General features: G+C 45.8%; 1 protein-coding gene across 1 annotated transcript in view; it reads left to right on the top strand.

Annotated features, from left to right (window-relative positions):
• LOC106568778 (neogenin-like) overlaps positions 1-15,619 on the top strand; it is a gene marked incomplete at its 5' end in the record, with an annotated part of 185,749 nt that overhangs the window by 132,468 nt on the left and 37,662 nt on the right. The window contains 3 exon segments of the mRNA XM_045688863.1: positions 2,223-2,361; positions 2,526-2,575; positions 15,032-15,176. Of these exon segments, the coding sequence (XP_045544819.1) occupies positions 2,223-2,361; positions 2,526-2,575; positions 15,032-15,176 (334 nt within the window).

The raw sequence follows: 15,619 nt of genomic DNA, 5'->3' as shown, positions 1-15,619 counted from the left end.
GGGGACACCAGTAGTGAGTACGTAGTGCAGACACAGATCCTCTCCATGTCATGTGATTGCTATTATATCAATATTTGCGCATAAAGGTGTTTCCACCAGCATTTCGCGCATAATTAATTTTACTGACACAAAAAGATCCCACCTTGTCTAGCGAATTTTGTTTTCTGGACATTTGGAAAGTTTAACGACAAATTAGCTCTTTCCATCAGGGCTGTCGTGACATTTTGTATCCAACATGGACTTTACTGCATGAAAAGGTGGATGGAGACCTGGTTAGTGTCACTATACAGTATACAAAAGGGCTGAATGAAAATTAGCTTATTTTTAGATATGGTGGGTGAGTGGGTTTATGCGGGTGCGGGGGTTATGTGTGTGGCAGTAGCAGCTGTAGTAGTAGTGGTGGTGGTGGCGGCAGTAGTAGTGGTGGTGATAGTAGTAGTAGTGGTGATGATAGTAGTAGTGGTGGTGATTGTGATAGTGGTAGTAGTAGTAATAATGATAGTGGTGGTGACAGTAATAATGGTGGTGATGGTGGTAGTAGGGGTGATGATAGTAGTGGTAGTGGTAGCGATGGTGGTGTTAGTAGTGGTGATGGCGGTGGTGATAGTAGTACTAGTTGTGGTGATAGTAGTACTAGTTGTGGTGGTGGTAGTAGTACTAGTTGTGGTGGTAGTAGTACTAGTTGTGGTGGTAGTAGTACTAGTTGTGGTGGTAGTAGTAGTAGTGGTGGTGGTAGTAGTAGTAGTGGTGGTGGTAGTAGTGGTGGTGGTGGTGGTAGTAGTAGTAGTGGTGGTGGTGGTGGTGGTAGTAGTAGTACTAGTTGTGGTGGTGATAGTAGTACTAGTTGTGGTGGTAGTAGTAGTAGAGGTAGTGGTGATAGTAGTACTAGTTGTGGTGATAGTAGTGGTAGTAGTAGTAGCAGTGGTATTAGTATTAGTGGTGGTGGTAGTAGTGGTGGTAGTGATAGTAGTACTAGTGGTGGTGGTAGCAGTGATAGTAGTACTAGTTGTGGTGGTGATAGTAGTAGTGGTGATAGTAGTACTAGTTGTGGTGGTGGTGATAGTGGTAGTAGTAGTGGTGGTGGTAGTAGTACTAGTCGTGGTGGTAGTGATGATAGTAGTAGTGGTGATAGTACTAGTTGTGGTGATAGTAGTCGTAGTGGTAGTAGTGATGGTAGTGGTAGTAGTAGTAGTACTAGTTGTTGTGGTAGTAGTAGTAGTAGTGGTGGTGATAGTAGTTGTGGTAGTGGTGATAGTAGTACTAGTGGTGGTAGTAGTGATGGTAGTGATAGTAGTAGTAGTGGTAGTAGTAGTAGTAGTGGTGATAGTGGTAGGGGTGATAGTAGTTGTGGTGGTAGTAGTAGTAGTTGTGGTGATTGTGGTAGGGGTGGTAGTAGTAGTAGTACTAGTAGTAGTATTGGTGGTGATAGTGGTAGGGGTGATAGTACATTTACATTACATTTACGTCATTTAGCAGACACTCTTATCCAGAGCGACTTACAGTAGTGAATGCATACATTTCATACATTTTTTATCTGTGCTGGCCCCCCGTGGGAATCAAACCCACAACCCTGGTGTTGCAAACACCATGCTCTACCAACTGCTCTACCAACTGAGCTACAGGGAAGGCTAGTAGAAGTGGTAGTAGTAGTGGTGGTGATAGTAGTAGTAGTAGTGGTACATTTTACATTTACATTTTAGGCATTTAGCAGACGCTCTTATCCAGAGCGACTTACAGTAGTGAATACATGCATTTCATAAATTTTTTCCGCATACTGGTCCCCCGTGGGAATCGAACCCACAACCCTGGCGTTGCAAACACCATGCTCTACCAACTGAGCCACACGGGACCAGGTAGTGGTGATAGTGGTAGTGGTGATAGTGGTAGTGGTGATGGTGATAGTGTGATAGTGGTAGTGGTGATAGTGGTGGTAGTGGTGATAGTGGTGGTAGTGGTGATAGTGGTAGTGGTGTTAGTAGTAGTTGTAGCGGTGGTATTAGTGGTGATAGTAGCGGTGGTGATAGTAGTGGCGGTGGTAGTAGTTGTAGCGGTGGTAGTAATAGTAGCGGTGGTGATAGTAGTGATGGTGATGATGGTGGTAGTAGTGGTGGTGGTGGTGGTGGTGGTGGTAGTAGTGGTGATGGTGGTAGTAGTAGTACAAAACATAAATCTATAGAAGCACTACTTAACTTTGTGTACCACGTCTCTTTTCAACCTCTCAGGACATAGACGCTGGAGCTCTGTCCTACACCTTGATGGGTCTGAAGAAGTTCACAGAGTACAGCATCAGAGTGGTGGCCTTCAACAAGCACGGCCCGGGAGTGTCCACAGGAGACATCACCGTCACCACCCTGTCTGATGGTAAGCAGGGGACAGATGAAGGAGCGGAACTCTTCCTCTCTCATAGGAGAAATGGGTAGATCACAACGGGCTCCTTTGGAAGAGGAAGAGGTTAAAGACCTGGTGTGTTGAGGTGATCTCTCTTGAGTTCTAAAGAGTAAAACACCTTGTTTTTACCCCTACAGTTCCCAGTGCCCCTCCTCAAAACCTCACTGTGGAAGTTCACAACTCAAAGGTAAGCACTAGTCAGGCACTTCTCTTTAGCACACAGACACTCTCCTTACCTCGCAGGTGATGTGATAGCTGTGGGCCTAACCCTGTTTTCCATGCCATTAGCTCTTGTCAGTGGGCTCAGCTCATACTCAGACTGCTAGCGTTGTGCTTGAATCCTGTATCGATCCACCCAGCAAGTGGCTGGAGACTGGGCCTGTCTGAAGGCTTTTGTCTCTCTCTCTCTATCACACCTCCTGTTCAACTCCTACAGCCTCACCCATCTAGAGGCTCATCTCCCACAGGAAGGCTTTCTATCCAGCTTACTTGTGTCCGTTTGTGAATGAGTCAGGAATCAGGACCTCTTGCTGCTGCAGCACATGGAGATGTGTTAAACTGAGTCAGGACCTCTTGCTGCTGCAGCACATGGAGATATTAAACTTCCTCCTCAGCCTGAAGGGTCCCCACTGAAGCCAGCCAATAGCTAGGTTTTACCGTGTCGCCAACTGGTAAGACGCTTCAGGAGGGTGGTCACGTGTGCTATCAAGGCAGAGGTCCTGGGTTGGAGCCTCGACATGAGCCCAATCAGGAGGAAGTGGTACTCGCTAAGCAAGCAGCGTGACGTCCTTTACACTGGCTATAGTAGCAAAATCAATCTCTAACCTGCCTCCTCCTTTAAAGGTTTAGATGTTGCTAGTTGTAAATATCTCTTAGTACCAGTATAAAGATGGGCGGTGTATTTAGTACCACTATAGAGATGGGGGGTGTATTTAGTACCACTATAGAGATGGGGGGTGTATTTAGTACCACTATAGAGATGGGGGGTGTATTTAGTACCACTATAGAGATGGGCGGTGTATTTAGTACCACTATAAAGATGGGCGGTGTATTTAGTACCACTATAGAGATGGGCGGGGTGTATTTAGTAACACTATAGAGATGGGCGGGGTGTATTTAGTACCACTATAGAGATGGGCGGGGTGTATTTAGTACCACTTTAGAGATGGGCGGGGTGTATTTAGTACCACTATAGAGATGGGGGGTGTATTTAGTACCACTATAGAGATGGGCGGGGTGTATTTAGTACCACTATAGAGATGGGCGGGGTGTATTTAGTACCACTATAGAGATGGGCGGGGTGTATTTAGTACCACTATAGAGATGGGCGGGGTGTATTTAGTACCACTATAGAGATGGGGGTGTATTTAGTACCACTATAGAGATGGGCGGGGTGTATTTAGTGCCACTATAGAGATGGGCGGGGTGTATTTAGTGCCACTATAGAGATGGGCGGGGTGTATTTAGTGCCACTATAGAGATGGGCGGGGTGTATTTAGTGCCACTATAGAGATGGGCGGGGTGTATTTAGTACCACTGTAGAGATGGGCGGGGTGTATTTAGTACCACTATAGAGATGGGCGGGGTGTATTTAGTACCACTATAGAGATGGGCGGGGTGTATTTAGTACCACTATAGAGATGGGCGGGGTGTATTTAGTACCACTATAGAGATGGGCGGGGTGTATTTAGTACCACTATAGAGATGGGCGGGGTGTATTTAGTACCACTGTAGAGATGGGCGGGGTGTATTTAGTAACACTATAGAGATGGGCGGGGTGTATTTAGTAACACTATAGAGATGGGCGGGGTGTATTTAGTAACACTATAGAGATGGGGGGGGTGTATTTAGTAACACTATAGAGATGGGGGTGTATTTAGTAACACTATAGAGATGGGGGGTGTATTTAGTACCACTATAGAGATGGGGGGTGTATTTAGTACCACTATAGAGATGGGCGGTGTATTTAGTACCACTATAGAGATGGGCGGGGTGTATTTAGTACCACTATAGAGATGGGCGGGGTGTATTTAGTACCACTTTAGAGATGGGCGGGGTGTATTTAGTACCACTATAGAGATGGGGGTGTATTTAGTACCACTATAGAGATGGGGGGTGTATTTAGTACCACTATAGAGATGGGCGGGGTGTATTTAGTACCACTATAGAGATGGGCGGGGTGTATTTAGTACCACTATAGAGATGGGCGGGGTGTATTTAGTACCACTATAGAGATGGGGGGTGTATTTAGTACCACTATAGAGATATGGGGGGTGTATTTAGTACCACTATAGAGATGGGCGGGGTGTATTTAGTGCCACTGTAGAGATGGGCGGGGTGTATTTAGTGCCACTGTAGAGATGGGCGGGGTGTATTTAGTGCCACTGTAGAGATGGGCGGGGTGTATTTAGTACCACTGTAGAGATGGGCGGGGTGTATTTAGTACCACTGTAGAGATGGGCGGGGTGTATTTAGTACCACTTTAGAGATGGGCGGGGTGTATTTAGTAACACTATAGAGATGGGCGGGGTGTATTTAGTAACACTATAGAGATGGGCGGGGTGTATTTAGTAACACTATAGAGATGGGCGGGGTGTATTTAGTAACACTATAGAGATGGGCGGGGTGTATTTAGTAACACTATAGAGATGGGCGGGGTGTATTTAGTAACACTATAGAGATGGGCGGGGTGTATTTAGTAACACTATAGAGATGGGTGGGGTGTATTTTGTTAACACTATAGAGATGGGCGGGGTGTATTTAGTACCACTATAGAGATGGGGGGGTGTATTTAGTACCACTATAGAGATGGGCGGGGTGTATTTAGTACCACTATAGAGATGGGCGGGGTGTATTTAGTACCACTATAGAGATGGGCGGGTGTATTTAGTACCACTATAGAGATGGGCGGGGTGTATTTAGTACCACTATAGAGATGGGCGGGGTGTATTTAGTACCACTATAGAGATGGGCGGGGTGTATTTAGTACCACTATAGAGATGGGCGGGGTGTATTTAGTACCACTATAGAGATGGGCGGGGTGTATTTAGTACCACTGTAGAGATGGGCGGGGTGTATTTAGTACCACTGTAGAGATGGGCGGGGTGTATTTAGTACCACTGTAGAGATGGGCGGGGTGTATTTAGTACCACTGTAGAGATGGGCGGGGTGTATTTAGTACCACTGTAGAGATGGGCGGGGTGTATTTAGTAACACTGTAGAGATGGGCGGGGTGTATTTAGTAACACTGTAGAGATGGGCGGGGTGTATTTAGTAACACTGTAGAGATGGGCGGGGTGTATTTAGTAACACTGTAGAGATGGGCGGGGTGTATTTAGTAACACTGTAGAGATGGGCGGGGTGTATTTAGTAACACTGTAGAGATGGGCGGGGTGTATTTAGTAACACTGTAGAGATGGCGGGGTGTATTTAGTAACACTATAGAGATGGGGGGTGTATTTAGTACCACTATAGAGATGGGCGGGGTGTATTTAGTACCACTATAGAGATGGGCGGGGTGTATTTAGTACCACTATAGAGATGGGCGGGGTGTATTTAGTACCACTATAGAGATGGGGGGGTGTATTTAGTACCACTATAGAGATGGGCGGGGTGTATTTAGTACCACTATAGAGATGGGCGGGGTGTATTTAGTACCACTATAGAGATGGGGGGTGTATTTAGTACCACTATAGAGATGGGCGGGGTGTATTTAGTACCACTATAGAGATGGGGGGTGTATTTAGTACCACTATAGAGATGGGGGTGTATTTAGTACCACTATAGAGATGGGCGGGGTGTATTTAGTACCACTATAGAGATGGGCGGGGTGTATTTAGTACCACTATAGAGATGGGCGGGGTGTATTTAGTACCACTATAGAGATGGGGGGGTGTATTTAGTACCACTATAGAGATGGGGGGGTGTATTTAGTACCACTATAGAGATGGGCGGGGTGTATTTAGTACCACTATAGAGATGGGCGGGGTGTATTTAGTACCACTATAGAGATGGGGGGTGTATTTAGTACCACTATAGAGATGGGGGGGTGTATTTAGTACCACTATAGAGATGGGCGGGGTGTATTTAGTACCACTATAGAGATGGGCGGGGTGTATTTAGTACCACTATAGAGATGGCGGGGTGTATTTAGTACCACTATAGAGATGGGGGGGTGTATTTAGTAACACTATAGAGATGGGCGGGGTGTATTTAGTAACACTATAGAGATGGGCGGGGTGTATTTAGTAACACTATAGAGATGGGCGGGGTGTATTTAGTAACACTATAGAGATGGGCGGGGTGTATTTAGTAACACTATAGAGATGGGGGGTGTATTTAGTAACACTATAGAGATGGGCGGGGTGTATTTAGTAACACTATAGAGATGGGCGGGGTGTATTTAGTAACACTATAGAGATGGGGGGGTGTATTTAGTACCACTATAGAGATGGGGGGTGTATTTAGTACCACTATAGAGATGGGGGTTGTATTTAGTACCACTATAGAGATGGGGGGGGTGTATTTAGTACCACTATAGAGATGGGGGTGTATTTAGTACCACTATAGAGATGGGGGGTGTATTTAGGACCACTATAGAGATGGGGGGTGTATTTAGTACCACTATAGAGATGGGGGGTGTATTTAGTACCACTATAGAGATGGGGGGTGTATTTAGTACCACTATAGAGATGGGCGGGGTGTATTTAGTACCACTATAGAGATGGGCGGGGTGTATTTAGTACCACTATAGAGATGGGGGGTGTATTTAGTACCACTATAGAGATGGGGGGTGTATTTAGTACCACTATAGAGATGGGCGGGGTGTATTTAGTACCACTATAGAGATGGGCGGGGGTGTATTTAGTACCACTATAGAGATGGGCGGGGTGTATTTAGTACCACTATAGAGATGGGGGGGTGTATTTAGTACCACTATAGAGATGGGCGGGGTGTATTTAGTACCACTATAGAGATGGGCGGGGTGTATTTAGTACCACTATAGAGATGGGCGGGGTGTATTTAGTACCACTATAGAGATGGGCGGGGTGTATTTAGTACCACTATAGAGATGGGCGGGGTGTATTTAGTACCACTATAGAGATGGGCGGGGTGTATTTAGTACCACTATAGAGATGGGCGGGGTGTATTTAGTGCCACTATAGAGATGGGCGGGGTGTATTTAGTGCCACTATAGAGATGGGCGGGGTGTATTTAGTGCCACTATAGAGATGGGCGGGGTGTATTTAGTGCCACTATAGAGATGGGCGGGGTGTATTTAGTGCCACTATAGAGATGGGCGGGGTGTATTTAGTACCACTATAGAGATGGGCGGGGTGTATTTAGTACCACTATAGAGATGGGCGGGGTGTATTTAGTACCACTATAGAGATGGGCGGGGTGTATTTAGTACCACTATAGAGATGGGCGGGGGTGTATTTAGTAACACTATAGAGATGGGCGGGGTGTATTTAGTAACACTATAGAGATGGGCGGGGTGTATTTAGTAACACTATAGAGATGGGGGGGTGTATTTAGTAACACTATAGAGATGGGGGTGTATTTAGTAACACTATAGAGATGGGGGGTGTATTTAGTACCACTATAGAGATGGGGGGTGTATTTAGTACCACTATAGAGATGGGGGGTGTATTTAGTACCACTATAGAGATGGGCGGTGTATTTAGTACCACTATAGAGATGGGCGGGGTGTATTTAGTACCACTATAGAGATGGGCGGGGTGTATTTAGTACCACTATAGAGATGGGCGGGGTGTATTTAGTACCACTATAGAGATGGGCGGGGTGTATTTAGTACCACTATAGAGATGGGGGGGTGTATTTAGTACCACTATAGAGATGGGCGGGGTGTATTTAGTACCACTATAGAGATGGGCGGGGGTGTATTTAGTACCACTATAGAGATGGGGGGGTGTATTTAGTACCACTATAGAGATGGGCGGGGTGTATTTAGTGCCACTGTAGAGATGGGCGGGGTGTATTTAGTGCCACTGTAGAGATGGGCGGGGTGTATTTAGTACCACTGTAGAGATGGGCGGGGTGTATTTAGTACCACTGTAGAGATGGGCGGGGTGTATTTAGTACCACTGTAGAGATGGGCGGGGTGTATTTAGTAACACTGTAGAGATGGGCGGGGTGTATTTAGTAACACTGTAGAGATGGGCGGGGTGTATTTAGTAACACTATAGAGATGGGCGGGGTGTATTTAGTAACACTATAGAGATGGGCGGGGTGTATTTAGTAACACTATAGAGATGGGCGGGGTGTATTTAGTAACACTATAGAGATGGGCGGGGTGTATTTAGTAACACTATAGAGATGGGCGGGGTGTATTTAGTACCACTATAGAGATGGGGGGTGTATTTAGTACCACTATAGAGATGGGGGGGTGTATTTAGTACCACTATAGAGATGGGCGGGGTGTATTTAGTACCACTATAGAGATGGGCGGGGTGTATTTAGTACCACTATAGAGAGATGGGGGGTGTATTTAGTACCACTATAGAGATATGGGGGGTGTATTTAGTGCCACTGTAGAGATGGGCGGGGTGTATTTAGTGCCACTGTAGAGATGGGCGGGGTGTATTTAGTACCACTGTAGAGATGGGCGGGGTGTATTTAGTACCACTGTAGAGATGGGCGGGGTGTATTTAGTACCACTGTAGAGATGGGCGGGGTGTATTTAGTACCACTGTAGAGATGGGCGGGGTGTATTTAGTAACACTGTAGAGATGGGCGGGGTGTATTTAGTAACACTATAGAGATGGGCGGGGTGTATTTAGTAACACTATAGAGATGGGCGGGGTGTATTTAGTAACACTATAGAGATGGGCGGGGTGTATTTAGTAACACTATAGAGATGGGCGGGGTGTATTTAGTAACACTATAGAGATGGGCGGGGTGTATTTAGTAACACTATAGAGATGGGCGGGGTGTATTTAGTAACACTATAGAGATGGGCGGGGTGTATTTAGTAACACTATAGAGATGGGTGGGGTGTATTTTGTTAACACTATAGAGATGGCGGGGTGTATTTAGTACCACTATACAGATGGGGGGTGTATTTAGTACCACTATAGAGATGGGCGGTGTATTTAGTACCACTATAGAGATGGGCGGTGTATTTAGTACCACTATAGAGATGGGCGGGGTGTATTTAGTACCACTATAGAGATGGGCGGGGTGTATTTAGTACCACTTTAGAGATGGGCGGGGTGTATTTAGTACCACTATAGAGATGGGGGGTGTATTTAGTACCACTATAGAGATGGGCGGGGTGTATTTAGTACCACTATAGAGATGGGCGGGGTGTATTTAGTACCACTATAGAGATGGGCGGGGGTGTATTTAGTACCACTATAGAGATGGGGGGTGTATTTAGTACCACTATAGAGATGGGGGGGGGTGTATTTAGTACCACTATAGAGATGGGCGGGGTGTATTTAGTACCACTATAGAGATGGGCGGGGTGTATTTAGTACCACTATAGAGATGGGCGGGGTGTATTTAGTACCACTATAGAGATGGGGGGGTGTATTTAGTACCACTATAGAGATGGGCGGGGTGTATTTAGTGCCACTATAGAGATGGGCGGGGTGTATTTAGTGCCACTATAGAGATGGGCGGGGTGTATTTAGTGCCACTATAGAGATGGGCGGGGTGTATTTAGTGCCACTATAGAGATGGGCGGGGTGTATTTAGTGCCACTATAGAGATGGGCGGGGTGTATTTAGTGCCACTATAGAGATGGGCGGGGTGTATTTAGTGCCACTATAGAGATGGGCGGGGTGTATTTAGTACCACTATAGAGATGGGCGGGGTGTATTTAGTACCACTATAGAGATGGGCGGGGTGTATTTAGTACCACTATAGAGATGGGCGGGGTGTATTTAGTACCACTATAGAGATGGGCGGGGTGTATTTAGTACCACTATAGAGATGGGCGGGGTGTATTTAGTAACACTATAGAGATGGGCGGGGTGTATTTAGTAACACTATAGAGATGGGCGGGGTGTATTTAGTAACACTATAGAGATGGGGGGTGTATTTAGTAACACTATAGAGATGGGGGGTGTATTTAGTACCACTATAGAGATGGGGGGTGTATTTAGTACCACTATAGAGATGGGGGGTGTATTTAGTACCACTAAAGATGGGCGGTGTATTTAGTACCACTATAGAGATGGGCGGTGTATTTAGTACCACTATAGAGATGGGCGGGGTGTATTTAGTACCACTATAGAGATGGGCGGGGTGTATTTAGTACCACTTTAGAGATGGGCGGGGTGTATTTAGTACCACTATAGAGATGGGGGGTGTATTTAGTACCACTATAGAGATGGGGGGTGTATTTAGTACCACTATAGAGATGGGCGGGGTGTATTTAGTACCACTATAGAGATGGGCGGGGTGTATTTAGTACCACTATAGAGATGGGGGGTGTATTTAGTACCACTATAGAGATATGGGGGGTGTATTTAGTACCACTATAGAGATGGGCGGGGTGTATTTAGTGCCACTGTAGAGATGGGCGGGGTGTATTTAGTGCCACTGTAGAGATGGGCGGGGTGTATTTAGTACCACTGTAGAGATGGGCGGGGTGTATTTAGTACCACTGTAGAGATGGGCGGGGTGTATTTAGTACCACTGTAGAGATGGGCGGGGTGTATTTAGTAACACTATAGAGATGGGCGGGGTGTATTTAGTAACACTATAGAGATGGGCGGGGTGTATTTAGTAACACTATAGAGATGGGCGGGGTGTATTTAGTAACACTATAGAGATGGGCGGGGTGTATTTAGTAACACTATAGAGATGGGCGGGGTGTATTTAGTAACACTATAGAGATGGGCGGGGTGTATTTAGTAACACTATAGAGATGGGCGGGGTGTATTTAGTTAACACTATAGAGATGGGGGGGGTGTATTTAGTACCACTATAGAGATGGGGGGGTGTATTTAGTACCACTATAGAGATGGGGGGTGTATTTAGTACCACTATAGAGATGGGCGGGGTGTATTTAGTACCACTATAGAGATGGGCGGGTGTATTTAGTACCACTATAGAGATGGGCGGGGTGTATTTAGTACCACTATAGAGATGGGGGGGTGTATTTAGTACCACTATAGAGATGGGCGGGGTGTATTTAGTACCACTATAGAGATGGGCGGGGTGTATTTAGTACCACTGTAGAGATGGGCGGGGTGTATTTAGTACCACTGTAGAGATGGGCGGGGTGTATTTAGTGCCACTGTAGAGATGGGCGGGGTGTATTTAGTGCCACTGTAGAGATGGGCGGGGTGTATTTAGTACCACTGTAGAGATGGGCGGGGTGTATTTAGTACCACTGTAGAGATGGGCGGGGTGTATTTAGTACCACTGTAGAGATGGGCGGGGTGTATTTAGTAACACTGTAGAGATGGGCGGGGTGTATTTAGTAACACTGTAGAGATGGGCGGGGTGTATTTAGTAACACTGTAGAGATGGGCGGGGTGTATTTAGTAACACTGTAGAGATGGGCGGGGTGTATTTAGTAACACTGTAGAGATGGGCGGGGTGTATTTAGTAACACTATAGAGATGGGCGGGGTGTATTTAGTAACACTATAGAGATGGGCGGGGTGTATTTAGTAACACTATAGAGATGGCGGGGTGTATTTAGTACCACTATAGAGATGGGGGGTGTATTTAGTACCACTATAGAGATGGGCGGTGTATTTAGTACCACTATAGAGATGGGCGGTGTATTTAGTACCACTATAGAGATGGGCGGGGTGTATTTAGTACCACTATAGAGATGGGCGGGGTGTATTTAGTACCACTTTAGAGATGGGCGGGGTGTATTTAGTACCACTATAGAGATGGGGGGTGTATTTAGTACCACTATAGAGATGGGGGTGTATTTAGTACCACTATAGAGATGGGCGGGGTGTATTTAGTACCACTATAGAGATGGGCGGGGTGTATTTAGTACCACTATAGAGATGGGGGGTGTATTTAGTACCACTATAGAGATGGGCGGGGTGTATTTAGTACCACTATAGAGATGGGCGGGGTGTATTTAGTACCACTTTAGAGATGGGCGGGGTGTATTTAGTACCACTATAGAGATAGGGGGTGTATTTAGTACCACTATAGAGATGGGGGGTGTATTTAGTACCACTATAGAGATGGGGGGTGTATTTAGTACCACTATAGAGATGGGGGTGTATTTAGTACCACTATAGAGATGGGCGGGGTGTATTTAGTACCACTATAGAGATGGGGGGTGTATTTAGTACCACTATAGAGATATGGGGGGTGTATTTAGTACCACTATAGAGATGGGCGGGGTGTATTTAGTGCCACTATAGAGATGGGCGGGGTGTATTTAGTGCCACTATAGAGATGGGCGGGGTGTATTTAGTACCACTATAGAGATGGGCGGGGTGTATTTAGTAACACTATAGAGATGGGCGGGGTGTATTTAGTACCACTATAGAGATGGGCGGGGTGTATTTAGTACCACTATAGAGATGGGCGGGGTGTATTTAGTACCACTATAGAGATGGGCGGGGTGTATTTAGTAACACTATAGAGATGGGCGGGGTGTATTTAGTAACACTATAGAGATGGGCGGGGTGTATTTAGTAACACTATAGAGATGGGCGGGGTGTATTTAGTACCACTATAGAGATGGGGGGGTGTATTTAGTACCACTATAGAGATGGGGGGTGTATTTAGTACCACTATAGAGATGGGGGGTGTATTTAGTACCACTATAGAGATGGGCGGGGTGTATTTAGTACCACTATAGAGATGGGGGGTGTATTTAGTACCACTATAGAGATGGGGGGTGTATTTAGGACCACTATAGAGATGGGGGTTGTATTTAGTACCACTATAGAGATGGGGGTTGTATTTAGTACCACTATAGAGATGGGGGGTGTATTTAGGACCACTATAGAGATGGGGGGTGTATTTAGGACCACTATAGAGATGGGGGTTGTATTTAGTACCACTATAGAGATGGGGGTTGTATTTAGTACCACTATAGAGATGGGGGGTGTTTTTAGTACCACTATAGTACCACGTATTTAGAAATGGATTCAGTCTGACTTGCATCTAGAACTGGTTTGTGACCTTATTGGTTCTATTTACTGGTCAATCAGATCAGGTTTTGCGTTATTCTTTCTTTGTCAGACTTGTACTGTATGTTACTGTTTGATACCCAGTAATGAATGGCTTTATATTGATGAATACATTATGAATATCATTATAAAATACATTTTTAATTGGATTAAAACACAAAATGCAATTTCTCATTTTAATTGTTTAATTTGCTCTGTCCTGTGGGCCGTGTCAGCTAGCCAGGCCTGAGGGGTGAAACTAACATACAAGGGGAAGTGTAGTCTCAACATGTTAACCACAAACCCCCCGCCCCCCTCAATTTAACTTATATTTTAGAGAACGGGGGAAGGGGTGAGGGGAAAGAATGTCGCTGAAATCAGAACGCACTATAAGAAAATGGAAATAAACTAATTGAACACAGATTTCATTCGTACTGTTCCCCCAACTCACGGATGTGTGTTAGTGTTGGCGCGCCTGTGTGTGTTTTTGTGTGTGTGTGTGAGCGACAGTGGGTTAGTGTTAATTAACTCCTCTCTCACGCTGAGTTCCCCCCACCGGTCCCTACACACACACACACACACTACAGTATCTCTCCTCCCTCCCTCCACACCATCCCACAGTGCACTGCAGGGCCTGCAGCTAAGGACCTTAATCCATCGCGGTTTCTCTCTCTCTCTCTCTCTCTCGCTGGGAGCCACTCCTCTCACCAGGGCTCCTCTCCTCCACTCTTTATTTATTATTAATGTCTTTATTTCCTCCTTTCTCCAACAGACAGCCTGTACTTTTCTCCTTCACCACTACATTATCCTCCTAACATCAGTCTGCTTTAAGGCCGGTGCAAGGCTTTGTGAGACTGGTATAAGACTGGTGCAAGGCTTTGTGAGGCTGGTATAAGACTGGTGCAAGGCTTTGTGAGGCTGGTATAAGACTGGTGCAAGGCTTTGTGAGACTGGTATAAGACTGGTGCAAGGCTTTGTGAGACTGGTATAAGACTGGTGCAAGGCTTTGTGAGACTGGTATAAGACTGGTGCAAGGCTTTGTGAGACTGGTATAAGACTGGTGCAAGGCTTTGTGAGACTGGTATAAGACTGGTGCAAGGCTTTGTGAGGCAGGTGTAATGTCGCCTTTTGACCTTACACCAGCCTTGGTCAGGTTAGCCCTGTGACGTCAATGTCACAGCGAGTGGTGTTACTGGACACCAATGGTGTGTATTGCCATAACCACCCACTCATTGCCCTGGTGTGATTTTATCTGCAAAGTCCTGGGGTTGTCATTCCACCTCTAAAGTCAATGGTAGTAGCTAGAGATTATTCAGTATTGTCCTTGGGTTGGGCTCGATTCCATTGCAATTCAGGAAGTGAAATGAAATTTGTGAATGGAAAAAGTTGACATTGAAAACAAAGGGTCAGTTTTCTGTGAATAGGACCATTTCCCTGTGGTTCAGCAGTAGAAACTGTAACCCCCCGTGTCTTAGTCTATGTACTCACTGTGTGTCGTTCCACCCCCCTACCCAGAGCATCATGGTCCGGTGGCAGCCCCCGCCACCAGGCGCCCAGAATGGCGAGATCACTGGGTATAAGATCCGTTACCGGAAAGGAACGCGGAAGAGCGAGGCGGCAGAAACCACGGGAGGCACCCAGCTCTTCCAACTCATTGACGGTAAGCTCTCCTATAATACCAAATCACATACTCATCACATGACTCATTGTGGAGTTGAAGTAGTCATGCACATGCAGTATCTTCCATGGGAAGTCATGTAATTAGTGATTAGCATGTACTTAAACAAGTCTCGTTTTCAGATAGGCCGACGGTTCTGTGGCTACTGCTGCTAGTTTAGCTTTTGGAGCCAATTGGAAGTCTCTAAGTTGAATACTGTTGTCCCTTAGGACCAGATATTGTATCACTGGAGCGCTTTTCATCTGAGCCTTTTGTCTGGCGTGTTGTTTGGAATCATCATTTTCCTTCATCGTCTGTGTTACTTCAGACAGTCACCTGTTCTCAACATCTCATCTCACATCCAAACTGATATTATACTGTTACTGTAGTACAATAGATATCATCAGAGACCGTAGCGACGGCAATGAATATTACATGTCATCTCA

Source organism: Salmo salar, chromosome ssa11, assembly GCF_905237065.1.
Source record: "Salmo salar chromosome ssa11, Ssal_v3.1, whole genome shotgun sequence".
NCBI lineage: Eukaryota > Metazoa > Chordata > Actinopteri > Salmoniformes > Salmonidae > Salmo > Salmo salar.
This window is presented reverse-complemented; position numbering and strand designations above follow the sequence as displayed.